At 40.0% G+C, this 27,734-nt stretch overlaps 3 protein-coding genes across 5 annotated transcripts in view; 2 read left to right on the top strand and 1 right to left on the bottom strand.

Moving 5' to 3' along the window:
* Nucleotides 1-1,900: 1,900 nt before the first annotated feature.
* On the top strand, nt 1,901-23,830 carry PSMC2 (proteasome 26S subunit, ATPase 2). Its single transcript, XM_005550431.4, has 12 exons — nt 1,901-2,038; nt 8,528-8,565; nt 9,455-9,536; nt 10,273-10,372; nt 17,509-17,640; nt 18,415-18,487; nt 19,081-19,176; nt 19,875-20,039; nt 21,795-21,882; nt 23,089-23,291; nt 23,390-23,486; nt 23,574-23,830. The coding sequence occupies exons 1-12, from the start codon at nt 1,969-1,971 to the stop codon at nt 23,729-23,731; spliced, it is 1,302 nt and encodes a 433-aa protein (XP_005550488.1). The 5' UTR covers nt 1,901-1,968; the 3' UTR covers nt 23,732-23,830.
* LOC123572179 (small ribosomal subunit protein uS14-like) lies at nt 2,859-3,135 on the top strand. Its single transcript, XM_045387542.3, has one exon. The coding sequence runs from the start codon at nt 2,860-2,862 to the stop codon at nt 3,019-3,021; it is 162 nt and encodes a 53-aa protein (XP_045243477.1). The 5' UTR covers nt 2,859; the 3' UTR covers nt 3,022-3,135.
* Nucleotides 23,831-24,140: 310 nt separating the features above from the next.
* SLC26A5 (solute carrier family 26 member 5) overlaps nt 24,141-27,734 on the bottom strand; it is a 73,862-nt gene continuing 70,268 nt past the window's right edge. For 2 of the 3 annotated variants that reach the window (XR_012432758.1, XR_012432757.1), the window contains one exon: nt 24,691-26,720. Coding sequence is in view for 1 of the 3 variants with exons in the window: in XM_074035714.1 (XP_073891815.1) it covers nt 26,569-26,720 (152 nt within the window). In the remaining 2 variants the exon portion in view is untranslated. Of the gene's footprint in view, nt 26,721-27,734 lie in introns of all 3 variants that reach the window. The other variant, XM_074035714.1, reaches the window with a different exon arrangement.

Consider the following 27,734-nt stretch of genomic DNA (forward strand, 5'->3'; position numbering starts at 1 on the left):
ACCTCGTGATCCGCCCGCTTCGACCTCCCAAAGTGCTGGGATTACAGGAGTGAGCCACCGTGCCCGGCTGGGGGTTTTGTTTTTTAAAAAAATTGTTCTAAAATACACATAACATGAAATTTACGATCTTCACCATTTTTAAGTGTACAGTAATGTTAAGTACATCCACATTATTGTGCAACTACCCTACAGAACTATTTTTATCTTACAAAACTGTAACTCTATACCCATTTAATCTTACAAAACTGAAACTCTGCCGGGCATGGTGGCTCATGCCTGTAATCCCAGCACTTTGGGAGGCCGAGGTGGGCGGATCACCTGAAGTTGGGAGTCCGAGACCAGCCTGACCAACATGGAGAACCCCTGTCTCTCCTAAAAATACAAAATTAGCTGGGCGTGGTGGCGCATGCTTGTAATCCCAGCTACTCGGGAGGCTGAGGCAGGAGAATTGCTTGAATCCGGGAGGCGGAGGTTGCGGTGAGCCAAGATTTAGCCATTGCTCTCCAGCCTGGGCAACAAGAGCAAAATTCCGTCTCGAAAAACAAACAAACAAACCAAACTGAAACTCTATACCAGTGGAGAAAACTCTCCACTGGAAACCATCCTTCTACTTTGTCTTTAGGAATCTGACACCTCTAGGTACTTCATATTTGTGGAATCATATAGTATTTGTCTTTTTTGTGACTGGCTTATTTTCTTAGCATAATGTTCTCAAGGTGCATCTGTGCTGTAACTTATACTAGAATTCCATTCCTTTTTAAGGCTGAATAATATCTGTGTGTGTGTGCGCGCGCGCGCGTGCATCACGTTTTGTTTGTCCATTCATACGTAGATGGACACTTGGGTTGCTTCCACCTTATGGGTGTCGTGACTGATGCTGCTTATGAACATGGATGCACAAATACCTCTTTGAGATCCTGTTTTCAATTGTTTTGGATACATATCCAGAAGTCGAATTGCCAGATGGCATGGTAATTCTATTTTTAATTTCCCGAGGAATCATCGTACTGTTTCCCACAGCAGTTGCACTATTTTATCATTTTACATTTACATCGACAGTGCACCAGGATTTCATTTTATCCAGCAGCACACGCATGCGTCTGCTGGAACCAAGGGTCACCCTTTCCGACACTCGTTTCCTGTTTTGTTTTTGCTTGTTTTTAATAATAGCTATCTTAATGGGTGTGTGGCGGCATCCAACTGTGGTTTTGATTTGCATTTCCTTAACAGTGATGTTGTCCATTTGTATATCTTCTTTGGAGCAATGTTTATTTATTTATTTATTTTTTTTTTTGACGCGGAGTCTTGCTCTGTGCCCCAGGCTGGAGTGCAGTGGCGCGATCTCGGCTCACTGCAAGCTCCGCCTCCCGGGTTCACGCCATTCTCCTGCCTCAGCCTCCCGAGTAGCTGGGACTACAGGCGCCCGCCACCTCGCCCGGCTAATTTTCTTGTATTTTTAGTAGAGACGGGGTTTCACCGTGATAGCCAGGATGGTCTCGATCTCCTGACCTCATGATCCGCCCGTCTCGGCCTCCCAAAGTGCTGGGATTACAGGCTTGAGCCACCGCGCCCGGCCTGGAGCAATGTTTATTAAGGTTATTTGCTCATTTAAAAAACTAGGTTGTTTTCTTGGGTGGTAGGATAGGAGTTCTTTAAATATTCTGGATATTAACTCTTTACCAGAAATAGATTACCTTCACTATGTTTGTAGATGTGGCCACTACTTATTGTGTCTAATATGACAGGCGTTTTACAAACACTGTAGTTTCCTTTTCACAGGTAATCAGTCCAAAAACCAGCGTGCCACAGCGTTTCCCCCAGCGCTCTCTCCGGACTCTCTAGCACTGCGTAAAGGGGCCCGCCTGAGCCCAATATACTTCCGGTGGGGAAGGGAAAGGGAAGACACCACCGGAAGCAAGGAAGGTGCTGTGTAATCATTAAGGAGAGGAGGCATTTGGAGCTGCTAAAATGCCGGATTACCTCGGTGCCGATCAGCGGAAGACCAAAGAGGATGAGAAGGACGACAAGCCCATCCGAGGTCAGTTGACATGGGCAGGAGGTCGGAGCTGGGGCGGGACTGGAGCGGAGCTGCCTTGGCACAGGAGAGGAGCTGGATTCCCGCTCCTGGCTCTGTGCCTTGGCCCTTTTGTGCCCCTAGTAATTTAGTCTGCGCCGGCCGGATTAACTTGCCTGCCTTCTCAGTCTCCCTTATCCACTACAAGTTCTGTATTCATCTGCTGATGGACATTTTTATTCATTCTCAGCTCTCGGGTCTTGAAGAAGTCACGCACCCTGGTTGGCCTAACAGGCCTTGAAAAGTTCTGCTTGGCGGTGCTGGGTCACCTGATCCTCTTTCCTCTCCTCCTCCTTCCCCCTGTGACAGCTGGGAGCTACCACTGTGTAGCTATAATTCTGAGACGTAATTTTCTTAAAAAAAATTATTTGACCAGATAATACAGCCACAGGGTTCACAATTCAAGAGGCAGAAAAGATACATTTGGAAAGCCTGGCATCCTTGGCCCCAGCCACCAACTTCTCCACAGAGGCAACTAATGTTGCCATTTTGCATATCTTTCTAGACATACTCTATACATATAGAAGCAAGTCCGCTTATATATTCCTTTTTTTTTTTACAGAAATGTAGCATGCTGTACATACTTCAACATCTCGATTTTAAACAATTTTAATATAAGAGATAATTTCCTATCATGTAGTCACTTTCTCTGCATCTGCATAGTATCCCGTTTTATGGGTATACAATAATGTATTTAACTATTATTGATGAACATTTGGATTTTTCCAATTTGTTGCTGTTTAAAACAATGAATACCTTTTACCTCGTTGCACTCTGAGAGCAAGATGGGTCACCAGCAGCTGTACTGGAGCCACCCGCGAAAATTCGGCCAGGGTTATAGCTCTTGTCGTGTCTGTTCAAACCGGCACGGTCTGATGTGCCTCAATATGTGCCGCCAGTGTTTTCCTCAGTATGCGAAGGATATTGCTTTCATTAAGTTGGACTAAATAATCTTCCTTCAAAGGATTATCCAAGGCATCTACCCAATGAAGAAGCATGATAGTTCTTTGTACTTAAAATAAACATTTAAAAAAATGAATAATCTTGTTTATATAACTTTTACCAAGTGCACAAGTGCAAATTGTAGGATAAATTCTAGAAATGGAGTTCTGATTTTGTAAGTGCCAAATTACTCTCCATGGAGATTGTACCAGTTGATACTTTAACTTACAGTGCATGAGATATGCGCACCATTTTTGGATATAACTTCTTCCCAGTAGTCCCGTTTGTAATCTCATCTTTATGCTGTTTCTCCTTTTGTTCCTTAAGCTAGTTTTAAATGTTCTTTTAGTATTTCTTATGTTTCTTCTTACTTTTCCCTTTCTTCACAACTTCATCTTTTCCTTGCACCCTGTTCCATTTACACCCTCCCCCAAAAGAAAGCATTTCCTTTCTACCTTCATCTCATTCTGCTGTTTCTTTTAAAAATATTTTAGGACACTGAAAATGTCAGAGATACTCAGTATTTATTGGAAAAGTTAGACACAGAGATTTATCATTTGATCTGTGCACAGTGATCTGTGTGTTTCTCTGGGTTTGTTATTCTGTAAAAATATTAACGCATTTATTCCTTGGATACAGTTATGACTAACATGTATATAGGATCTTGTGCGTTTATTCATACATATCCCCCCTGCCTTTTTTTTTTTTTTTTTTTGAGATGGAGTCTTGCTCTTGTTCCCCAGACTGGAGTGCAGAGGTGTGATCTCAGCTCTTCCTCCTGGGTTCAAGTGATTCTTCTGCCTCAGCCTCCCAAGTAGCTGGGATTACAGGCGCCCCCACCACGCCCAGCTAATTTTTGCATTTTTAGCAGAGATGGGGTTTCACCATGTTGGCCAGGCTGGTCTTGAACTCCTGACCTTAGGTGATCGCCCGCCTTGGCCTCCCAAAGTGCTGGGATTACAGGCGTGAGCCACCGCGCCTGGCCTGATTAAGTTACTTTCAATTTAAGCTTTGAGATCTCAACTTGGTCCTAATTGCAGTTAAGTTTTTGTGAATCTCCTGTTGACTCACTTTGTTTGAGTGGTTATTTCAAGCCTTTTACAAGTTTTTCAGGTCCTCAGTTCAGTCTCTTTCTTCATGACTGATGACTTTTTTCTCTCCTGAGAAGATTGAGAATCCACTTAAGAGTTCTCTTAACTTCTCTGACATTTTCCATTTTCTGTTTTAATTCTGCCTTAGAGGAAGTGGTATCACTTTGTTATGTGCAACCTTCCCGTCTCTGTTTTTGATCTTATGCCTTCCTCCTCTGGGACTTTGTTTCTTCAGTCACTACCTGTTCTATTTGTTGTCCTATGGAATTTTTCCCTTTTGTTCTTGTAAACATGCTAATATCCATTTTATCTTAAAAACATAGTTGAGAAAATCTTCCTGCTCTCTGAAGTTACAAGTCATTTTCTTTTTTTTCTTTCACTGCCTAAAAGTGGCAGAAAGGACAGGCTTGGGAGTTAGAAAGACCTAGGTTTGAATTTTGGCTTTGAGTTTTGTCTAATAAATTCTGTGAAACTGTTGTTCCTATCTGTAATATAGAAATAATTGTATTTACTTCACAGGTTTATGTAGAATTAGATAATAATATATATCTCTAATCACGGTGTCTCATACAATGATCATCTCGATTTATAGCAGCTATTACTATTCGCCCACAGTACATTTCTTTACTACTTATTTATTTATTTTTAGAGACAGTCTTGTACTGTCGCTCAGGCTGGAGTGCAGTGGCACAATCATAGTTCACTGCAGGCTGGGAATTCCCGGGCTAAAACCATTCTTCTGCCTCAGCCTCCCTAGTAGTTGGGACAATAGGTGTGCACCACCATGCCATGCTAATTTAAACAATTTTTTCTTTTTTTTTGTAGAGACAGGGTCTTGTTATGTTGCCTAGGCTGGTTTCAAACTCCTGGGCTCAAGTGATCCTCCCACCTTGGCCACCCAAAGTACTGGCATTTCAAGGGTGAGCTACCATGCCAGGCTCTTATTTTATTTTTAAACTTATTGCACTTTAGTTTCTATCTCTATAAATCTGTTGAAACTGATCAATAGTTTCTTAATTCCCAGATCTTTAGTATTTCTCAATCCCAATCCTTGTGTTTTTGACATTGTTGAGCCTTTGAGCCTATCTTGGTTTCTCTTGCTGAACCTTCCCGTTTATCCTCCTGCTTCTTTTCTTTCCTTCATTGTGTCCTCACGTAGTTTCTCTAAAGTTTTGTTTCTGTTAATTTCATCCATTCTGGGCCGGGCGCGGTGGCTCAAGCCTGTAATCCCAGCACTTTGGGAGGCCGAGACGGGCGGATCACGAGGTCAGGAGATCGAGACCATCCTGGTTAATATGGTGAAACCCCGTCTCTACTAAAAAGTACAAAAAACTAGCCGGGCGAGGTGGCGGGCGCCTGTAGTCCCAGCTACTCGGGAGGCTGAGGCAGGAGAATGGCGTGAACCCGGGAGGTGGAGCTTGCAGTGAGCTGAGATCTGGCCACTGCACTCCAGCCTGGGCGACAGAGCGAGACTCCGTCTCAAAAAAAAAAAAAAAAAAAAAAAAAAAAAAAAAAAAATTTCATCCATTCTGGTCTTGGACTCTATATGCTTCCTTAGTCAATCTTTTTATCCTCAAGCTAGCATCTGACCTCTAAAGCCAGATTTCTCTCCGCCTTTTAGAATGCTGCATCAGGATATGCTGGCGTGTTGGATAGTCTCCACGCCTACTCTCAGGCTCAGGAATATGCTAAGAGCATTCCCAAGACTCAGCATGTAGTCATCCTCATGGCTATGATGTATTTTAGTGAAAGAATACAAAGCAAAATCAGCAAAGAGAAAAGACACATGGGGCCAAGTCCAGGAGAAACCAGGCACAAGCTTCCAAGGGTCCTCTTCCAGTGGAGTCACACAGGATGCGCTTAATTCCCCCAGCAACAGGTAGTGACAATTTGTGTAAAATGTTGCAAACCAGGGTAGCTTGTTAGAGATCTGGCACCAAGGGTTTTATTATGGGGTGGTAATGTAGGCATCTCTGCCTAGCACATACCAAAATTCTAGACTCCCTGAAGGAAGATAAATGTTCTGCATAAACCCTATAGTTTGTATAAACATTTTAAGCACAATGAACCACCTTTTTCAGTTCTGGGAATGGTAGGAACCCTCTGAAATCGTTGTTCTCAGACAAGAGCCAAGAACCAACCTTATAAGCAGGCCTTTCAAAGGATAGCAATTATTCATGCTATGTTAACTCTTTTCTGCTCTGGTAATAGTACCACAAACTTAAGAAAATTAAAACTGAACTTCGTATCTCCCTGCCAACCACTTTCTATTGTGACATCTATTGTGTAGTACCTAGGTCCGAAGCCTGGGCATCAGGTTTGATCCTCTCCCCTCAGCTTCTCACATTTAGTCATTTGCCATGTGCTGTAGATTCTACCTCTGAGGGTTTTTTTTTTTTTAATCCAACCGTTCCTTTCTCTTTTCATTGCTACCATTTTTATTTAGGTTCTTATGACTTCTGAGTGGCCTCACTCCAATCTGTTGTTCATATCTTGGCGAACTATTTCTTTCTAAGACACATTTCCTATAATGTCGACTGTAGTGGCCCTGATTACCTCATTCTGGAATTTATGGTCTAACTCACTAGAGCCCCAAACCTCCATCTACTTAATTTCCTATTACTGCCTAATGTGTATACTGTGTTTCAGCTTACCTGGTCTAGCTGCTATTACCTAAGCATGCTTTTTCCTACCTCTACTCATACCTAGTTTAAAAAAAAAAAAAGGCCTGCCGTTTTTTTCCTTAAAATATGTATGATCGTATGATTGGTTCTTGTTTTTCATGATAGATATGTTCTATACAGTTGCTGTGAACCGTGAATTAGGAAGTACTGAACACTTGCTCCTAGGAGAAATATATATATACATCTCACGTAGATTATAATCCTTTTTTTTTTTTTTTTTTTGAGACAGGGTCTCACTTTGTTACCTAGGCAGAAGTGCAGTGGCACGATCTCAGCTTGCTGTAGCTGTCACTTCCTGGGCTCAAGCAATCCTCCTGCCTCAGCCCCCGCAGTAGCTGGGACTACATGTACACACCACCATGCCCAGCTAATTTTTGTATTTTTTGTAGGGACACGGTTTTGCCATGTGGCCCAGGCTGGTCTTGAATGCCTGGACTCAAGCAATCTGCCTGCCTCAGCCTGGGATTACAAGTGTGAGCCACAGCATCCGGCTGATTATAATCTTAAATCCTAAAAACAACTCATCCTGGTAGATTCTTTTTTTCTTTATTTTGCAAAAGAGAAAACAAAGTTCAGAAGTGTTAAGTGACTTGGCTGAGGTCACCCCACTAACAGATGCCAGAGCTGGCATTCAAACCCTGTCCACCTGGCCCCAGAGCCTGAACTGCTTGGATTACATTACGTTTCCCCTACCGTCTCCATCTTCTAGTCATCTTTGTAAAGCTGAAACAAGAAGTTAGAGTGACTTGTTCTTAGCTGTGAACTTAAATTTTTTACCACTCTGCCTATTTGCAAATGACCATGAAAGCACATGAGTATTGATTTGGGGATTACAAATAAATTTCAGCAACTAAGCAAATTCAGGAATGCAGAATTCGTGAATAGAAAAGATTAACTGTAAATCACTTGAAATCCCGGATAACCACCGTAGAACACCATTTCAGGTTACTCTCCACATGTGTTTTAAGTGATTTTTATATAAAAACAAAATATATGCACATTATATGGTTTTTTTAAAACCTACCTGATTCACTGAATAGCATTTGTTGGATTGCTTTCTATGCCTGTGTTCTGTTACCATTTTAAATTGCTGCATTGGATCTCCTTTTTCTTTTTGAGACAGAGTGTCTCTTGGTCACCCAGGCTGGATTGCAGTGATGTGATTTGGGCTCACTGCAACGTCCGCCTCCTGGGTTCAAGCAATTCTCCGGCTTCAGCCTCCCGAGTAGCTGGGACTACAGGCATGTGCCACCATGCCAGGCCAATTTTTGTATTTTTGGTAAAGACGGGGTTTCGCCAGGTTGTCCACGCTGGTGTCAAACTCCTGACCTCAGGTGATATGCCCGCCTCGGCCTCCCAAAGTACTGGGATTACAGGCATGAGCCACCACACCTAGCCTGCGTTGTATTTTATTGTATGAATATGGTATAATTTAACCAAGATCCTTAATGGATGTGTTTTACATAATACTATATAAAATAGGTAATCATGTATATTATGTACTTTTAAAAATCTGTCTTCCTCCCAGTTAGATAAAAATTACTTGAGTCCAGGAACTATTTGATTGGATTTATATCATCATAATCTTGCTTGAGTTTTGGCCCTCAATTAAAACAATTTGAATCGAACAGAAAAGTTGATCAGCTCTAGTTTCTTTTTTTTCTTTTTGTTTCTTTTTTTGAAAATGTTAATTGTAGTTTCTTTTTGAATCTCATGTATTGTCTCTCTTCTTTCAGCTCTGGATGAGGGGGATATTGCCTTGCTAAAAACTTATGTAAGTCCTTTCAGTGTCTACAAACTATAGATGTTTTATGTTGAAATAAAAGCTGTTTTGGTATTGTCCTTCCAAAATAATTAGAAGAAGTTAAGAAACCAAAATTAAAAAACCAAACAAAAAATAAAAAGAAACGAAATACTTAGAATGTTTGGCAGCTCTTTGTAATTTTCACTAAATGAAGTTACCTACCTGAAGTTTATAGATCAGAGTTTTTGGCATGTCTCAGTTTATGTATTATTTTAATCCTATTCATGATTAAAATGTGATACTATATTGAAAGATATTTAAAATAATTTACATGTGTTTACTATGTTTAACAAGTATTACTGAATTAGTTGGAAATGAAGTTTTAATGCATAAAAGTCAGTAGTTTTGCATAATTTCACACAATTTTTTTTTTTTTTTTGAGACAGAGTTTCACTCTTGTCACCCAGGCTGGAGTGCAGTGGCGCGATCTTGGCTCACTGCAACCTCCACCCCCCGGGTTCAAGGGATTCTTCTGCCTCAGCCTCCTGAGTAACTGGGATTACGAGCGCCTGCCACTGTGCCTGGCTAATTTTTAGTATTTTTAGTAGAGAGGGGTTTCATCATGTTGGCCAGGCTGGTCTTGAATTCTTGACCTCAGGTTATCCACCTGCCTCAGCCTCCCAAAGTACAGGGATTATAGGCGTGAGCCACCGTGCCTGGCCATGATTTTCATTTGTTATCTTGCATAATAGTGGATTGTGTATTTAGGGGGAAATATTGGCTCAGGAACACCTCTCTACTTCACAAGTTTTGGGATAATGATAGCTATTGAAATTGTAACTTAAAAATAATTTTTGCCTGTAGTTTAATAAATTGTTGATATCCTGATATTCTAACTAAACTGACCTTCATCACCTAGGGTCAGAGCACTTACTCTAGGCAGATCAAGCAAGTTGAAGATGACATTCAGCAACTTCTCAAGAAAATTAATGAGCTCACTGGTATGTATTTTTAAATTCCCATTTCCTTCCTTTAAATGTAATGTGTTAATAATATCAAAAGAGTTTAACTACAGATTTTACTCCTTTATGATTACAGATTTTAAAAAATCGTTATTCTTCCTTTCTGTTAAGAAATTTGATCTCATTTAACCATATCTTTCACTGCTTTTTACAACCAGGTTTAATGCTTATGCAGTTAAGAAATAAGAAACAATACCATCTTCTAAGCCAGTAATGTTTCTGTTGGTCAAAACCCAGTTCAGTAAACTTCAGTTAACAAGTCGAAAAACTTTTTTGGATAAAAATAAGATCCACAGCATAGTTTTGCTCGAAGTAATTGGGCTCTTTCCTGGAAGTTGGAAACATTTTTTGGGGGAACTTGAATGATGAAGTTTTACATTTGACCTACACAAAAATATCAAATGTGGCATTATATTTTTGGCTTGACAATTACTTTAGGGCAGGGTAGTAGTTTTCAGCTGGGGTGATTTTGCCACACCCCCCACCCGCTCCCGGAGGACACTGGGCAATGTCTGGAGACATTCTTGATTGTCATGACTTTGAGAGAGGGTGGTGCTGCTGGCATCCAGTGGTGAGAGGCTAGGGATGCTACTAAACAGCCTATAATGCACACAACGAAATTCAGTGCAAAATGTCAGGAGGGCCGAGGTTCAGAAAGCTTATTTTAGGGCGATGCATTACATTTTAGTAAATTTTGTCATCTTTCTTTATGTAGGTATTAAAGAATCTGACACTGGCCTGGCCCCACCAGCACTCTGGGATTTGGCTGCAGATAAGCAGACACTCCAGAGTGAACAGCCTTTACAGGTTGCCAGGTATGCACAGGTGCTCTGTGGCAACTTCCCTTTGTCTGTATTTTCAAGCACTTAATGTTAGAGTCTCGGGGATAATATAATAGTTCATAAAGTATTTTTATTCCAAATTCCAAGTAAATAAAGCTTTCTACAAAACTGGGGTTAAAATTTTATGCCTTAAACAATTATTCAAAAATACATGAAGGTGTATTCATTTAAAAGATTTAAATGATACAAAAAGATGTAGAGCAAGATGTGAAAAACTCCCTTCTCCTACTTGCTTTCCTGTTGCCCTTTCCTCAAACATAAGTACTGAAATAGTTTGGCCCTCCTAATCCTCTTTCTGTGTATCTTCCTGTGTGTATTTGCATGCAAGAAACATATCCTGATTTTTTTTTGTTTTTTAGACATAACTACATGTTTTGGGAATCTGTGTCTTTAATATAGGTACACTTATTTCTTTCTTCTCATGTTTTTAAAAAATTGCATAATGTGTAGATGTTAGGCTATAACAATTTCTGTTATTATACACAGCACTGTAGTGAACATTCATGTTAAATGTTTCTCAGTGTATGTGCATACATTTCTGTAGGCTAGCTTACTACAAGTGGAATTCTAGGGGTCGAAGATATTACAGTTTTAAAATCCTGTGACAATTGCTTTGACCAGTTTATACTTTTACCGAGAGGATTTGAGGCAAATATCCATTTGTCTGATGAATGTAAGATATGCAGTTTTCAATTTTTACACTTTTGTCATTTGAGGGAAAATAATTTTAATTTGTACTGTGCTGATTACTAGTGTGATAGCTACTTCTTGTGTTTACTAAACCTCTGTATTTCTTTGACTACTCATGTTCTTGAGTTGTTTCTTGTTAATTTTAGAAACAGTTCATATATTGTACATATTATCTTTTCTTAAGTAATGCTACAAGTATTTTTCCCTAGTCACTTTTAACTTCTTGGTACCTTTTGTTGTACTAATGTTTTACATTTTTAGGAGATAAAATATACCAGTATTTCCATTATACCTTTTGGGTGTTAATGTTGCTCAGAAAAGCCTAGCCCAATTCAAGGCTATAAACATATTCTCTGTTTATGATCCTTTTAAAAATTTTGTTTTTATTTTTAGTTCCTAAAAGCTAAAGATTATTTTTCTTTCCCATCTACTCACCCTTCCTACCTCCCAATTTCCATCTTTTCTCCCTCTATTTATTTATTTATTTATCCATTTTTTAGTTTTATTATGGTTTTTGAAGGGTTAAATAGTTCAGGCTGGGCACTGCAGCTCATGCCTGTAATCCCAGCACTTTGGGAGGCCCACGCGGGCAGATGACTTGAGGTCAGGAGTTTGAGACCAGCCTGGCCAACATGGTGAGACCCTGTCTCTACTAAAAATACAAAAATTAACTGGGTGTGGTGGGCGCTTGTAATCCCAGCTACTGGAGAGACTGAGGCAGGAGAATTGCTTGAACCTGGGAGGCGGAGGTTGCAGTGAGCCGAGATTGTGCCACTGCACTTCAGCCTGGGCGACAGAGTGAGACTCCATCTCAAAAAAAAAAAAAAAAAAGAGTTAAATAGTTAAATAATAACAACTGTATTTCCCAATTTCTCTTCCCTACAGACACTCATTTTCACCTTTTTTAGCTGATTATTTTGGTTTTCGCCTTCATGGTTCTAATGGATATTGCTATATCTTGTGTATTGTAGATTCCTGCTTCTTGATTTTTTAGTTTTAGGTATTATCTTTTGGCTTCCCACCATGGAAGATGAGGATTTTGTTTTGTTTCCTCTGCCTTCATGTTGAAGGCACACCCTTCCTATCCCAACATCCTTCCGGTGTAATTCTGTTATAATTTTGGTTAGATCAGTATTCAGTGTTCATATGATTATGGCTATGTAAATACTATTCACAAAGAGCCAAGTGGTAAGCTGTGATTGCTTTTCCTTTCTTGTGCCACTTATTTTGGTGGTGGTTGTTTTAATGTCTTGTTTCTTCATTTGCCTGGTTTTCTGTGCATATGTTATAAACTCAACCTCCCACTTTCTCTTGATTGTCTAAGCTGCTCTTCAGATGCATTAGATCTGTTAGTTTTCTCTCAATTATACCTCAGTTGCATCTGGTGTTCTCTCGGTTTCATTTTCCTTAAGTTTTTCCCAGCACTTCCTGAACTGCTTTGGTTTGGACCAGTTGTCCTTTATGCCTGTTTAATGACAATCGTTGTCTGACTTCTCTACTGTGGAGATTTCCCTTTGCCTCCCTCCTGTTGCTTGTGTACTGTTAGTCTTTCTTCCTTGGTTTCCTTACACCTTTATTTAGGTCTAATACATCCTCTGGTAGCTTCCTGGAAAAGGGTCAGTTGGGAGGTAATATTTTGAGACTGCATATGTCTGAAAGTATCTTAGCCGAGTATAAAGTTCTTTTCTCTTCAAAATTTTGAAGGTGTCGTTCTGTTGTCCTTTGCCTCCCAGTGTTACTCTGAAGCCATTCTGATCCTCAGTCCTGTATATGTGGCCTATTTTTTCTCTGAAAATTTTAGAGTCTTCTCTTGTTCTCTTTTTGAAATTTCATGGTGATGTGCCTTGGTGTTGGTCTGTTTTCATCCGTTGTGCTGGGCTCTCTTATCCTTTAGTAAGGCAAATCTTCTTGAAACTATTTGTTAATTTCTTTCCATTTCCTTGGACCTTTACTCCTGAATTCTCTTATTTGGATATGGGGCCTCCAGGATTGCTCCTCTAATATGCTACTCTTTCTTTCCTGGTTTCCTTTGTTTTGCCTTTTTACTTTACTTTCTATGAGCTTTTCTTTATCTTTGAATTCTTCTGTTGAGGTTTTTTTCCTCCCAGTTTTCTTCTCGTAGGTTTTTAATTTCTCAGGTAAAAAACTCAGGTTTTTAATTTCTCAGGTAAAAAAACTCAGGTTTTTTGGCCGGGCGCGGTGGCTCAAGCCTGTAATCCCAGCACTTTGGGAGGCCGAGACGGGTGGATCACGAGGTCAGGAGATCGAGACCATCCTGGCTAACACGGTGAAACCCCATCTCTACTAAAAAATACAAAAAACTAGCCGGGCGAGGTGGCGGGCGCCTGTAGTCCCAGCTACTCGGGAGGCTGAGGCAGGAGAATGGCGTGAACCCGTGAGGCGGAGCTTGCAGTGAGCTGAGATCCGGCCACTGCACTCCAGCCTGGGCGACAGAGCGAGACTCCGTCTCAAAAAAAAAAAAAAACCCAAAATAAAAACAAAAAAAAAAACCTCAGGTTTTTGATTTCAAGGATCTCATCTTTATTCTTTCATTGGTGTGTGTGTGTTGAATGTTCTGCTCTTATATCATGGTTGTAATATGTTCTTATCTCTCTATGGGAAAATAAAAAATTTAGGTACGTTTCTCTAGTCCGTATGAGGGGAATTTTTTTTTTCGTAAAGCAGTTAGAGGGAAACTTTTCATATAGATTTTTCATAACAGACAGACTAGCTAAAGAGCCCCACACTCCTGCAAGATCCCAGGCCTTAAAGAATGCAAAGATTGGCCGGGCGCGGTGGCTCAAGCCTGTAATCCCAGCACTTTGGGAGGCCGAGACGGGCGGATCACGAGGTCAGGAGATCGAGACCATCCTGGCTAACACGGTGAAACCTCGTCTCTACTAAAAAATACAAAAAACTAGCCGGATGAGGTGGCGGGCGCCTGTAGTCCCAGCTGCTTGGGAGGCTGAGGCAGGAGAATGGCGTAAACCCGGGAGGCGGAGCTTGCAGTGAGCTGAGATCCGGCCACTGCACTCCAGCCTGGGCGGCAGAGCCAGACTCCGTCTCAAAAAAAAAAAAAAAAAAAAAAGAAAGCAAAGATTATTTGAAAAAGTTTCCATTGATTTTAGTCTCATACTCTTTGCTTAAAAATCTTGATAAAATTTGTGTATGTGTAATTTTTAGCTTGTGAATTTTTTTTTTTTTTTTTTAAAGACAAGGTCTCACTTTGTTACCAAGGCTGGAGTGCAGTAACATGATCTCAGCTCGCTGCACCCTCTGCTTCCTGGGCTCCCACCTCAGCCTCCCAAGTGGCTGGGACCACAGGTGCACACCACCCCATGCCCGGCTGTTTTTTATTTTTATTTTTATTTTTATTTTTATTTTTAGTAGAGACAGGGTCTTGCCATGTTGCCTCGGCTGGTCTTGAACTCCTAGGCTCAAGCCATCTGCCCACCTCAACCTCCCAAAGTGCTGGGATTACAGGTGTGAGCCACCTTGCCTGGCCAGCTTATGAATTTTTAAATAACAATCTTATTGATATAAAATTCACATACCATGAGGTTCACTCTTTTAAAGTGTACAATTTAGTGATTTTTAGAATATCTAGAAAATTGTGCATTTATCATCACTAATTCCAGAATAGAATATTTTTGTTACCCCAAAAACAAACCTGATACCCATTAGAAGTCTTCATTCCCCTCTCTTCCCAGCCCCTGGCAACCATTAATCTACTTTCTGTGTCTATGAATTTGACTATCCTGGACATATCATCTAAATGGAATCATATAGTATATGGCTTCCTTCACTTAGCATATTTCAAGGTTCATCCATATTCAAAAATGGCTGAAAGTTTTTTTTATGGCCAAATAATATTCCAGTCTAATTTCTCTATCTGTATTCACTATTTGGTGAGACATTCTTCTCATCATTCTTATTAACTCTTTAAGTATGGTTTCCTTTAGCTTTTTGAAAATATTTCTTGTACTGATTTAAGGTTTTTGTTTGGGCACAGTGGCTCATGCCTGTAAACCCAGCACTTTGGGAGACTGAGGCAGGTGGATCACTTGAGGTCAGTAGTTCGAGACCAGCCTGGCCAACATGGTGAACCCTGTCTCTACTAAAAGTATAAAAATATTAGCTGGGCATGGTGGCAGGCGCCTGTAATCCCAGACACTTAGGAGGCTGACGCAGGATAATTGCTTGAACCTGGGAGGCGGAAGTTGCAGTGAGACAAGATCGCACCACTGCCCTGCAGCCTGGGCAACAGTGAGACTCCGTCTAAAAAAAAAAAAAAAAGTTTTGTTTAATAACACCAACATCGAGGCTTCCTAAGGGACGATTTCTATTGACTGCTTTTTTCCCCCTTAATGTATGAGCCATAATGTCATACATAAGGGAAAATGCATCTCATAATGTTTTGCATCTCATAACTTTTGGTGATAACTAGACATTTAAAATAATGTAATGTGTCACCTCTGGAAATCAGATTCTTCCTCTCCCCGGGGTTTGGTATTATTGCTGTTTGTTGTTCTTGTTATTCCTTTCAGAATTTTTGGTCAGCCTCTTTTTTTTTTTGGTAGAGAATAGGCATAATTCTTCCTCCATAGCAAACGTGGTTGGTAACAGAAAACAGAGTCCTTCAAACAATTATGCTGTCAGGACAAAGCGTTCTTTTTTAGCCTTGACCTGCTGGGCTCAAGTGATGCTCCAGCCTCAGCCTCCCCAGTAGCTGGGACTACAGGTGCATCCCACCACACCTGGCTAAGCCAAAGCATTCTTTACCTTACTTTTAACTCTACCTACGTGTGCACTCCACAGGCTATTTTTATATTTCTCTGTAATTCTTGCATATGTAGCAGCTTTCTAATGTGATTTGTTTTTTGTTTTTGTTTTTCTTTAGTAGATAGATACTATAGAAGGGGAAAGGCAGTTGACTTTTATACTGTGATGTACGTGGCATTATCAATTCATTTTTACCAGGCCATATGGAAATGAATATAATTAAGTTAAAAATAGCTTCTACTGGCTGGGTGCAGTGGCTCATGCCTGTAATCCCAGCACTTTGGGAGGCCGAGGCAGGTGGATCACTTGAGGTCAGGAATTTGAAACCAGCCTGGCCAACATGGTGAAACCCCATATCTACTAAAAATACAAAACAATTAGCCGGGCGTGCTGGTGCGTTCCTGTAATCCCAGCTACTTGGGAGGCTGAGGCAGGAGAACTGCTTGAACCTGGGAGGCTGAGGGTGCAGTGAGCTGAGATCATGCCACTGCACTCCAGCCTAGGCTACAGAGCAAGACTCTGTCTCAAAAAAAAAAAAAAAAAAAAAAAAAAAAAAAAGCTTCTACTGCCTCAGTTAAAAAAAGAAAAAAAAGTAGCAAAAACAATAAAAATGGATTTAAAGCCCGGATACAGTGGCTCACGCCTGTAATCCCAGCACTTTGGGAGGCTGAAGTGGGCAGATCACCTGAGGTTGGGAGTTTGAGACCAGCCTGACCTTGGGAGTTCGAGAGGAACCCCATCTCTACTAAAAAAAAAAAAAAAAAAAAAAAATTAGCCAGGCATGGTGGTGCATGCCTGTAATCCCAGCTACTCGGGAGGCTGAGGCAGGAGAATTGCTTGAACCAAGGAGGCGGAGGTTGCAGTGAGCCAAGATCACGCCATCGCGCTCCAGCCTGGGCAACAAGAGTGAAATTCGGTCTCGAAAAAGCACTTTGGGAGGCCGAGGCGGGCGGATCACGAGGTCAGGAGATCAAGACCATCCTGGCTAACATGGTGAAACCCCGTCTGTACTAAAAATTAAAAAAAAAATTAGCCAGGCATGGTGGCAGTTGCCTGTAATCCCAGCTACTCAGGAGGCTGAGGCAGGAGAATTGCTTGAACCCAGGAGGCGGAGGTTGCAGTGAGCCAAGATCATGCCATTGTACTCCAGCCTGGGCAACAAGAGTGAAACTCCATCTCAAAAGAAAAAAAAAGAGAGAGAGGGAAAGAAAATAAAAAGAAAACGGATTTAAAGTATAAACTCAGGAAAAGAATGAAAACCCATTTATTACTGAATTTGGTGTAAGACAAGACCATCTTTTTATAGGGAAAATGAAAACGAGAGCAACTTAAGATATACAGGAGCATCACTAATAATAAAGGAATATAAATTATGGAAATCAAGAAATCAGATAACTTCTTAATGATGAGATATTTGGGTTTAATTTTCCAGGAGAATGTATTTGAAAATTTTATGGCTTGGCTAAAGTCGAATGGACCTTCAGAGTTGAGTACAGAAAAGGATCTTTAACAATGTCCCAGTTTCTGTAGTTCCAGTTTATACCTATATTTTGCACACTCAGGATAGAATCTAGTTGGTTGAATTAATTATTAGTGGCTTAGGTTCCTTATTCTAATCAAGCTTTTTGCTGTGTTAGGTGTACAAAGATAATCAATGCTGATTCGGAGGACCCAAAATACATTATCAACGTAAAGCAGTTTGCCAAGTTTGTGGTGGACCTTAGTGATCAAGTGGCACCTACTGACATTGAAGAAGGGATGAGAGTGGGGTAAGATTTCTATTTACAATAAATACTTTTACTAAGGATGCTGTCTCACGTTCACATCCTTGGCTTTGTGGTGAATAAATGAACTGAGTTCCTTGGAATACCAAGGGATGATCTAGTAATGTACTATAGTTGAAAATTCTTTCTTCTGCATCTGCTTTCTAACATCCCATCAGCTTCCCTGACTCCCCTACTCCTACTGTTGTTTATTATGAATGGCTTCAAATTTCAGAGTTGAGGTTACCAGTCTATTTACGGTAACATGGTATAGGTTGGGGGACTACTTGCTTTAGGATAGTTATGATGCCAAGTGTGTTAATGTCTATAGAATCCATAACAATTCACTCAGTAAATTAAAAAAAAATCTCCCCTCCCTCCTCAAGGGTTTGGTTGCTGTTAGGACAAAGCGTTCTTTTTTAGCCTTGACCTCCTGGGCTCAAGTGATGCTCCAGCCTCAACCTACCCAGTAGCTGGGACTACAGGTGCATCCCACCACACCTGGCTAAGCCAAAGCATTCTTTACCTTACTTTTAACTCTACCTATGTGCGCACTCCACAGGCTATTTTTGTATTTCTCTGTAATTCTTGTTTGCCATGTTAGACATATAATTTAGTATCCTCAGGTTTCATGCTCTCTTTATTTCTCTTTATATAACCTTAGGGATTCTGTCTCTCTCTTGTTTTCTTAAAGTATGGCTTTGGGGATAAAAGACTAAACATAAAATCACTTTGAAAGCTTAAAGAATGTATTAGTGACTGTCTTTTTTACTTCCTTAGTGTGGACAGAAATAAATATCAAATTCACATTCCATTGCCTCCTAAGATTGACCCAACAGTTACCATGATGCAGGTAAGAAACTATGGGAGGGAAAAGGAAGGCTATGTGTTTTTTTTGTTGTTGTTGTTTTTTGAGATGGCGTTTCACTCTTGTCATCTAGGCTGGAGTACAGTCATGTGATCTTGGCCCACTGCAGCCTCTGCCTCCTGGGTTGAAGCGATTCTCCTGCCTCAGCCTCCCGAGTAGCTGGGATTACAGGCGTCCACCACCATGCCTGGCTAATTTTTGTCTTTTAGTAGAGACGGTGTTTCACCACGTTGGCCAGACTGGTTTCGAACTCATGACCTCAAGTTTTCGGCCTGCCTCAGCCTCCCAAAGTGTTGGGATTCTAGGCGTGAGCCACTGAGCCTGGCAGTATTTTTTGTTTTTTTTTGAGACAGACTCTCACCTGTCTTTATTTTACTAGTTTGTCTTTCATTCATTAGTGTCATGATAAGTAATACAGCAAGTAGTACCAGGGCACTGGGCAATGTATTCAATTTTTATTAAGATTCTCACTTGTGAGTTTGATTTTTTCTTTTAAGGTATTAGGTCTATTCTACTGAATTTGGACAGTATCCAAAAGGCCTGTGACTGTATGTTGTACATTTCTGTCCCTCTCTTAGGTGGAAGAGAAACCTGATGTCACATACAGTGATGTTGGTGGCTGTAAGGAACAGATTGAGAAATTGCGAGAAGTAGTTGAAACCCCATTACTTCATGTAAGTAGCTGAGTGTTGTATTTAAATTTCTTTGTATACATTTTTGTGTATTGAGCACTAAAATTGCTTGTATATTAGATGGCTTTTACTATTTTCCCTAATGAGAATTTTTTTGAGAGGGTGGAGAGAGGAGGTGTGGAGAGTTGGTAAGTTCTAGGGGAGAGCAAGCAAAAAGGATTGAATGGTCAAGTATATTTAAAAAAGAAAGATCTGCTGTTTACAGTGACAGAGGAGGCTCAGTGTAACCTTTAGCAATATGTTAAATATGTTACAGGCTATTATAGAAGAAACTGGTTCTTCAAAAGACATCGAGAAGAAAGGGGCTTAAGTTGAAGCAGGTTAAACTTGGGAGGATAATGGAAAACTAGGATATTGAATACCAGATAATTGTGTTCCTTAAACACCATAATTTTTTAAAATTAGGAAAATATTTTAAGACTGGATAATAGAAGCGCTTTTTAAAAGCCATTCAGTCTTATGTATTGATATGAGTCCAGTTTAGAACTTATGTCTTAGAATAAGTAAAATTTCTTACTTAGTCCAAGTATGTAGATTGTGGACTTAATAATTTTGATTTAAATATTAAAGTATGGTTTTCAGGATAAAAGACTAAACATAAAAGCACTTTGTTGATGTAGAAGTAGTCTGATTTTTGTTATACAGAAGTGGTAAGTGTGAAAATTGTGTCTCTATCACAGCCAGAGAGGTTTGTAAACCTTGGCATTGAGCCTCCCAAGGGCGTGCTGCTCTTTGGTCCACCCGGTACAGGCAAGACACTCTGTGCGCGGGCGGTTGCTAATCGGACTGATGCGTGCTTCATTCGAGTTATTGGATCTGAGCTTGTACAGAAATACGTCGGTGAGGTAAAGTCAATTTATCATAGTCAAAGAATATATAGCCCTGTGAAAGATTTTACAGTATGAATGAAATTAAAAATGGCACTTCTGCATCGAGGGATCCAGACCTGAAATTTCTGTTTTCTTTTTTTGAGACAGTCTCATTGTGTTGCTCAGGCTGGAGTGCAGTGTTGTGATCTCAGCTCACTGCAGCCTCTACCTCTCTGGGCTTAGGCGATCCTCCCATCTCAGCCTCTCAGGTAGTTGAGACCATGGCTACATGCCACCACGCCCAGCTAATTTTTCTATTTTTTGTAGAATGGGGTTTTGCCATGCGGCCCAGGGCTCAAGCAATCCATCTGCGTTGGCCTCCCAGAGTGCTGGGAGTATAGGCATGAGCCACCACACCCGGCCTGAGACCTGAAACTTCTTGATTGTAATTAGTAGTTTAGAAGCTGCCTTTGTGGTCATTTGGAAATAGACAACCACTTAAAATTTTAACCAGTATGCCCCCTCCTCAGAAGGATGACATTTTCTACAGATGTGGCTTTTCTATGGAAATGCCTGGTAAGTGAATTCAAAAGTATACTTTTACTTCAGGGGCAGTGTTTTCAGTCCTAATGAGAAAGTGAGAGCATAGGTTGTCTGTATGTTTGTAGACATCCATATACATATATATATTTAGAGAATAAGTCTAGGGCTATACGTATTGTATCTGAAACCTGTTGATGATTCGTATATTTACAGTAAGAATTAGATACGGAGCTGCATGAGTTGAAGTATCCTTTTATTCCCTAATTAAAACTTACAAGTCAAATTCAATGATCAGGAATTCCAAGTGATAGATCAGATGCTTTTATTTACTCAAGTTTTACTGATTAGAATGGTTCCTTTATTTAACTATTAATTTGACCTCATCAGATCCGAAACCTATTGCTATTTAATAGATACAGAATCATGCAAATGACTTAATATTTTAAGGCTAGCAAGATTAATTTGGTGGACTGGGGAGCAAACTTCAGTCTTTTTAAAAAAAGTTTAGGTAGACTGGGTGCGGTGGCTTACACCTGTAATCCCAGCACTTTGGGAGGCAGAGGCGGGCAGATCACCTAAGGTCAGGATTTCAAAACCAGCCTGACCAACATGGAGAAACCCCATCTCCACTAAAAATAGAAAAAGCTGAGTGTGGTGGCACATGCCTGTAATCCCAGCTCCTCGGGAGGCTGAGGCACGAGAATCGCTTGAACCCAGAAGGCGAAGGTTGCAGTGAGCCAAGATTGTGCCATTGCACACCAGCCTGGGCAACAAGAGCGAAACTCTGTCTCAAAAAATAAACAATAAAATAAAATAAAAACAGCTGGGCGTGGTGGCTCACACCTGTAATCCCAGCACTTTGGGAGGCTGAGACGGGTAGACCATGAGGTCAGGAGTTCAAGACCAGCCTGGCCAAGATGCTGAAACCCCATCTCTACTAAAAATACAAAAATTATCTGGGCTTGGTAGCACATGCCTGTAATCCCAGCTACCCGGGAGGCTGAGGTAGGAGAATCACTTGAACCCAGGCAGAGGATGCAGTGAGCTGAGATCGCACCACTGCACTCCAGCCTGGGCGACAGAGGAAGACTCCATCTCAAAAAAAAACAAAAAAATAAAAAAAGTTTAGGTAATAATGAGTGAGAATACTGTTAAAAATAAATATTGAAAAGTTTGAAGCGTAACTTTATATTTACTTTAAAATATTTTAAAATCAATTTTGAATTAATAAATCATTTTTCTTGTTAGGGGGCTCGAATGGTTCGTGAACTCTTTGAAATGGCCAGAACAAAAAAAGCCTGCCTTATCTTCTTTGATGAAATTGATGCTATTGGAGGTGAGAATGATATGTTAAGAGAACTGCTTTAGGATTCGGTTTCATGAAAACTCTAAAGTGATATGTTAATTCTTATACAGAATTTTAACAATAACTCTTCTATGAGCTCTGAAACACTGGCGCCACAGATCTAATAAGTAGTACTGCTAAACTGTAAAGGGAAGAAGAAACATTATATACCATTGCCATTTTTCAGAGCCTTTATTTTTGTGCAATGGGTTGAATATCCTTTAGCTGAAATGTTTGAGAATTCAGGTATTTTGGCTTTTGGCTTTTGGAGTACTTGCATTATACTGATTGAGTATCCCAAATATGAAAACCTGAAATCTAAAATGCTCCAATGAGTATTGCCTTTGAACATCATGTTGGGGCTCAAGAGTTTCAAATTTTGAAGCATTTTGGATTTTGCATATTTGCAAATATGGGATGCTCAACCTATATGTGATTTCATTCATACAACACCTATTTCCACACTTTAAACAACTCCTAAATTGAGAAGTATCATCTAATGTCATAAGAAAGCACTGGGGCATAATTTAATTGGTGGTGGTTTTTCTTAGTGCACAGGAAATACAGTATTAGCCATGAAATCTAGACAGGTTTTTTTGTTTTTGTTTTTTAAAAGACACAGTCTCACTCTGTCGGTCACGCTGGAGTTCGGTGGCGCAACCTTGGTTCACGGCAACCTCTGCCTCCTGGTTCAAGCCATTCTCATGTCTCAGCCTCCTGAGTAGCTGGGATTACAGATACCTGCCACCATGCCTGGCTAATTTTTGTATTTTTAGTAGAGACGTAGTTTCACCATGTTGGCCAGGCTGGTCTCGAACTCCTGAGGACAAGTTATTTTGACTAATCTCTTAGCCTCAGTTTTCTTACTTTATAAAGGGAATAATTCTTGCCTTGTGTACTTCATGAGGTTTTGAGAGGTTCAAATTAAGTAATAAACGTGGTAGACTTTGAAAACATAAAACTGCCCCATAGGCAGTTTAAAAAATGTTAAGTAAATCTGTGATGAATACTTTTGAAAGCAAAGGTTCACTTTCTAATTAGTTTTGTATAACGCAGGCTGTTCTTACAGGATTTGCTTCAAAGTGGGATATGCACTTATTCCGGAGGGCATAATTTGAGCTGAGATTTATGGTACTTTCAGGTCATGCATAGTGCTACTCTGAGTGGACTTGAAGAGCTTATCTTTTGTCTTCTCAGGGGCTCGGTTTGATGATGGTGCTGGAGGTGACAATGAAGTGCAGAGAACAATGTTGGAACTGATCAATCAGCTTGATGGTTTTGATCCTCGAGGCAATATTAAAGTGCTGATGGCCACTAACAGACCTGATACTTTGGATCCAGCACTGATGAGGCCAGGGAGATTGGATAGAAAAATTGAATTTAGCCTGCCCGATCTAGAGGTAAGAAAATCATTTCATTTTAGGAAAGGGATTTTTGAAGTTTTTTCTTCCTGTGATGTTTTTTGCATTTTCATATTTGTCAATTCTCTCATTTTTAGGGTCGGACCCACATATTTAAGATTCACGCTCGTTCGATGAGTGTTGAAAGAGATATCAGATTTGAATTGTTAGCACGACTGTGTCCAAATAGCACTGGTAAGTAGAAAGTTCTTGCTTATATTTGCTGGTCTGTCTGTTCAGGCTGCTTTAATTAAGCCTGTTTATTTTCTTTTTGTTTGAAAGGTGCTGAGATTAGAAGCGTCTGCACAGAAGCTGGTATGTTTGCCATCAGAGCACGGCGAAAAATCGCTACCGAGAAGGATTTCTTGGAAGCTGTAAATAAGGTCATTAAGTCTTATGCCAAATTCAGTGCTACTCCTCGTTACATGACATACAACTGAACCCTGAAGGCTTTCAGGTGAAAACTTTAGATTGGAATCCTAACCTTACATAGACTTGTTAATAACCACTTCATAAACAAATAAATGGCTTCAAAATTGTATGTTTCCATATCTCTTCTTATAATAAAAGGTGATCTCTAATGTTATTAGACAGAAAAGCTTGTTAGAATATATTTTGACTGTTTTTTTGACCCACTCCCATTTAAGGGTTTCACAGCAAACAGAGTGCTTGCTTAGATGGCTTATATCCTGGGCATATGCTGGCTGGGTGCTCTACATAGAAATTCTCATTGTATCCTCCCATCTGTCCATTGAGGAAGATTATCAAATGGATCTTCATCTAATGGATTCATAAACTTTCCTACTTACTTGTAGTGGCAAAGCTGGGTTTCTGGTCCAAGTTTGTCGGCTCCATTACCTATGCTCCTATTATCCTCTTCTGTCCCGCATCAAAGTAGCTCACTTAGGCTTCTGACCACATGCATTATGATAGTTTCCCACCACCATGTTGAATAATAAAAGCTTTGGCCAAATCTTTTTTAAAGTAAGAGAAACATTGGATGTATATGTTTTGCATTGCAATTTGATTTCAAATTAATCAGGAAGAATTAGTGATTTTAATGAGCAGTAAAGTAATACAATAAAGCAGAAAGAAAAATGTTCAGCCAGAGGTGAAAGAGTAGTAAAAAAGACAAAAAAAAAAAAGATGTGTGTACATATGATCTAATTTAGAAAATCCGGAATTGGCTTCATACAGAAAAGTGATTACTTTCATTTTACAAATTAGTTTAAAATTTTGGTAAAATGTCTGTTAGGCTTCTGGTCTACAGTTAGGTATTTTAAAAATAAAGGTTATATTAGAATCCTCAACAGATCTTTTTAAAATTATCTCCTGTGTAACCACCACCAAATCCTATCTTCTACCACAATTACCCCTTCCCCCAATGCCAAGACCAAAGCACAATAATGAATATTTTTATTGAAGTTCGATATTCATAAATAAGTTGCAAAATAAAGTTGGACACATTTTAAATTTACAATAGAAAAAGTTGACAACCTAGAAAATGCTGTGTTGCACTGAAATATGGAAAATTATGAAAGTTTTCAAGAAATTAAAGCCCTTTATAAAATCCAACCAACATTCTTGATTTTTCATTTTTATGAACTTGATCAGAAAAATTCATCTTTTTAAACCCTGCTCTAGTCTTTCTTGAGGAATTAAATAGACCAAACTATTTTCAGGTTATGCTTACAATAAAATATACTCAAGAAAATGACTGAAGATGTATGTTTTTGAATGTTTTGATTAAATAAATGTATGCATTTAGAACACACTCTCAAGTCTTTCCACTTTGTCATGGCCACATGCTCATATATACCAATTAAAGACAACTCAAATTAGATAGTATTGAGCATACTCTGTTCTAACGATACAGAGTGACTATTGTGATAATTAATTTAGGTCCATAAGGAAAATCTAATTGGCTACACATCAAATATAAAATCAACTATTTGAAAAATTTGGGTGTTTCTGTCAAGGCATATTTATGCAGGTAGCATCAACATTGTCTAGGTCAGCATGTTTGTACCCTACTTAAAAAGATGAAACAGACATTTACCAATAACTTCTTCCACCTAAAATAGATGTGTCTATATACATGTGTGTAGATGCACACACACATATATATATGTGTCAGGGTGCTAAGTTAGAATACGAAGGATTTATGACCTTAGAAATACATATTGTAGAATCCCGTTTAAAAACAACATTAAAATGTGATTAGGTTTATTAAAAAACTCAATTTTCATGATGCTTCTGAGGTTTATCTGTTAGGTAAAGTGAAATGCAATATACCAGTACAGTGAAAAGCCTGGTACACCTTTCTCAAAGGCCAGGTGGAGTTTTAAGATGCTCAAACTTGATAAAATCCAAGTCACTAAGCAGGCACGTTACCTGGTGTGGGGCTAGCTTTTACCATTGTGTTGTTGGGATTGGAGGGGCTTCACAACCATTGCCTGCATTTTGGTTTGAAGAATTCCATAATACTTTCACAGTTCTCAAACTTTTATGAGCATTCAGAACAGTAAGAATCCAAACATCCTGAATCCTAAAGGCACTCCTGAAGGGTGAGGTGCACTAAAAAGGACCAATAGCATTTTTTGCACTCAGTAAAGCATACAGGCTCACACCGAGGAAGTTCTGTTTGATTTTAGAATTTAAATTGATTTACTATCTTTAAAGGGGCAGACATAATAGAGCCTTCCCCACCACATACTCTTCCCTCCCTCATCCCCACACAAGGGCACACCCCCACCCCCCAACACACACAAAAACACACCCACCCACCCCAGGACAGATTCACTGGGTTTGCTACCCTCTTTTCTTCATCTACACAAGACAGCAGACTCATTTTCTCAAAAAGTGTACACTCAGAGGCTGGTACTGTCTTTCTCTGCTAAACAGGTAAGGACACAGGATCAAACCACACGGAGTGGATGTTTTAGATGTTTCCTGCGAACTACAAAATGAGCTATTCCAGGGCTTGAAGAGGATCCATACCCTTAACAGTTTCTCGGGTTCCACTGCAGATGAGATTGGCAATTGGGATCCCATTATCGGCTGCCATATACTTATACAGAGTCAGTGTCTAAGACATAGATTGGAATTTCCTGGGCCCTGTTTCACAAACGTTTTCAAACATATTCCATTGATTCATGAGACAGAGATCAACCACTGTCATACCGCACAGGATTTGAGAAGGTCAAAGGACTTTTCTTTACGGAACCTTCTTCAAAACAGTGCTTTCCCATATATTGCCATAAAATAAGGCTAGTCCTTAGATTATGTAGATTATACCCATTTTGATAGGACCATATGAACCTGAATTTGAATCAGGGTGGAAAAACATAGAAGATACAGTAGCAGCTATTAAGGCCCAGAAAGAACAGGTGGGCTTACACATTATTTCCTTGAAAGGCAGAGATAAGCCTGTAAGACAAAAAAGGTCAGGAAATTTTCACTGTATGAAATAATTCTAAGTAAAACATTCTGACATATTTACATACAGATGAAATGTATTTTGAAATGCACTCGTTCTCAGATGCTAAGCAAAATGATAAAACAAAAATATATTTCCCTCCTTAAGACTTGGTGCTTTTAATATACATAACAATTCTATTCAAAACAGTTTAAAAGTTTAACAGTAAAGCTAAATACAAATGTGTAACAGACAAATACCTTTTTTTGTACACTACTTTCTTTTTTTTTTTTTTTTTTTAGATGGAGTCTCGCTCTTGTTGCCCAGGCTGGAGTGCAGTGGCACGATCTCTGCTCACTGCAAGCTCCACCTCCTGGGTTCATGCCATTCTCCCGCCTCAGTCTCTCGAGTAGCTGGGACTACAGGCACCCGCCACCACACCCGGCTAATTTTTTTGTATTTTTAGTAGAGACAGGGTTTCACCGTGTTAGTCAGGATGGTCTCGATCTCCTGACCTCATGATCCGCCCGCCTCGGCCTCCCAAAGTGCTGGATTACAGGTGTGAGCCACCACGCCCAGCCTGTACACTACTTTCAATCTATCAAGCACGGTATCTGCTGGTGCTAAAGAATGTGCAATGAATTTTTTTTTTTTTTTTTGAGACGGAGCCTGGCTCTGACACCCAGGCTGGGTTTGCTACCCTCTTTTCTTCATCTACACAAGACAGCAGACTCATTTTCTGCTGATCTCAGCTCACTGCAACCTCCACCTCCCAGGTTCAAGCCATTCTCCTGCCTCAGCCTCCCGAGTAGCTGGGACTACAGGTGTGCACCACCATGCCTAGCTCACTTTTGTATTTTTTAATAGAGACAGGGTTTCACCATGATGGCCAGGCTGGTCTCAAACTCCTGACCTCGTGATCTGCCCGCCTCGACCTCCCAAAGTATTGGGATTACAGGTGTGAGCCACTGCGCCCGGCCAAAGTATTTTAACATAGTTTAAAATCCTTAAATTCTACTTAAATG

The sequence above is a fragment of the Macaca fascicularis genome, chromosome 3 (genome assembly GCF_037993035.2).
Source record: "Macaca fascicularis isolate 582-1 chromosome 3, T2T-MFA8v1.1".
Classification (NCBI taxonomy): domain Eukaryota; kingdom Metazoa; phylum Chordata; class Mammalia; order Primates; family Cercopithecidae; genus Macaca; species Macaca fascicularis.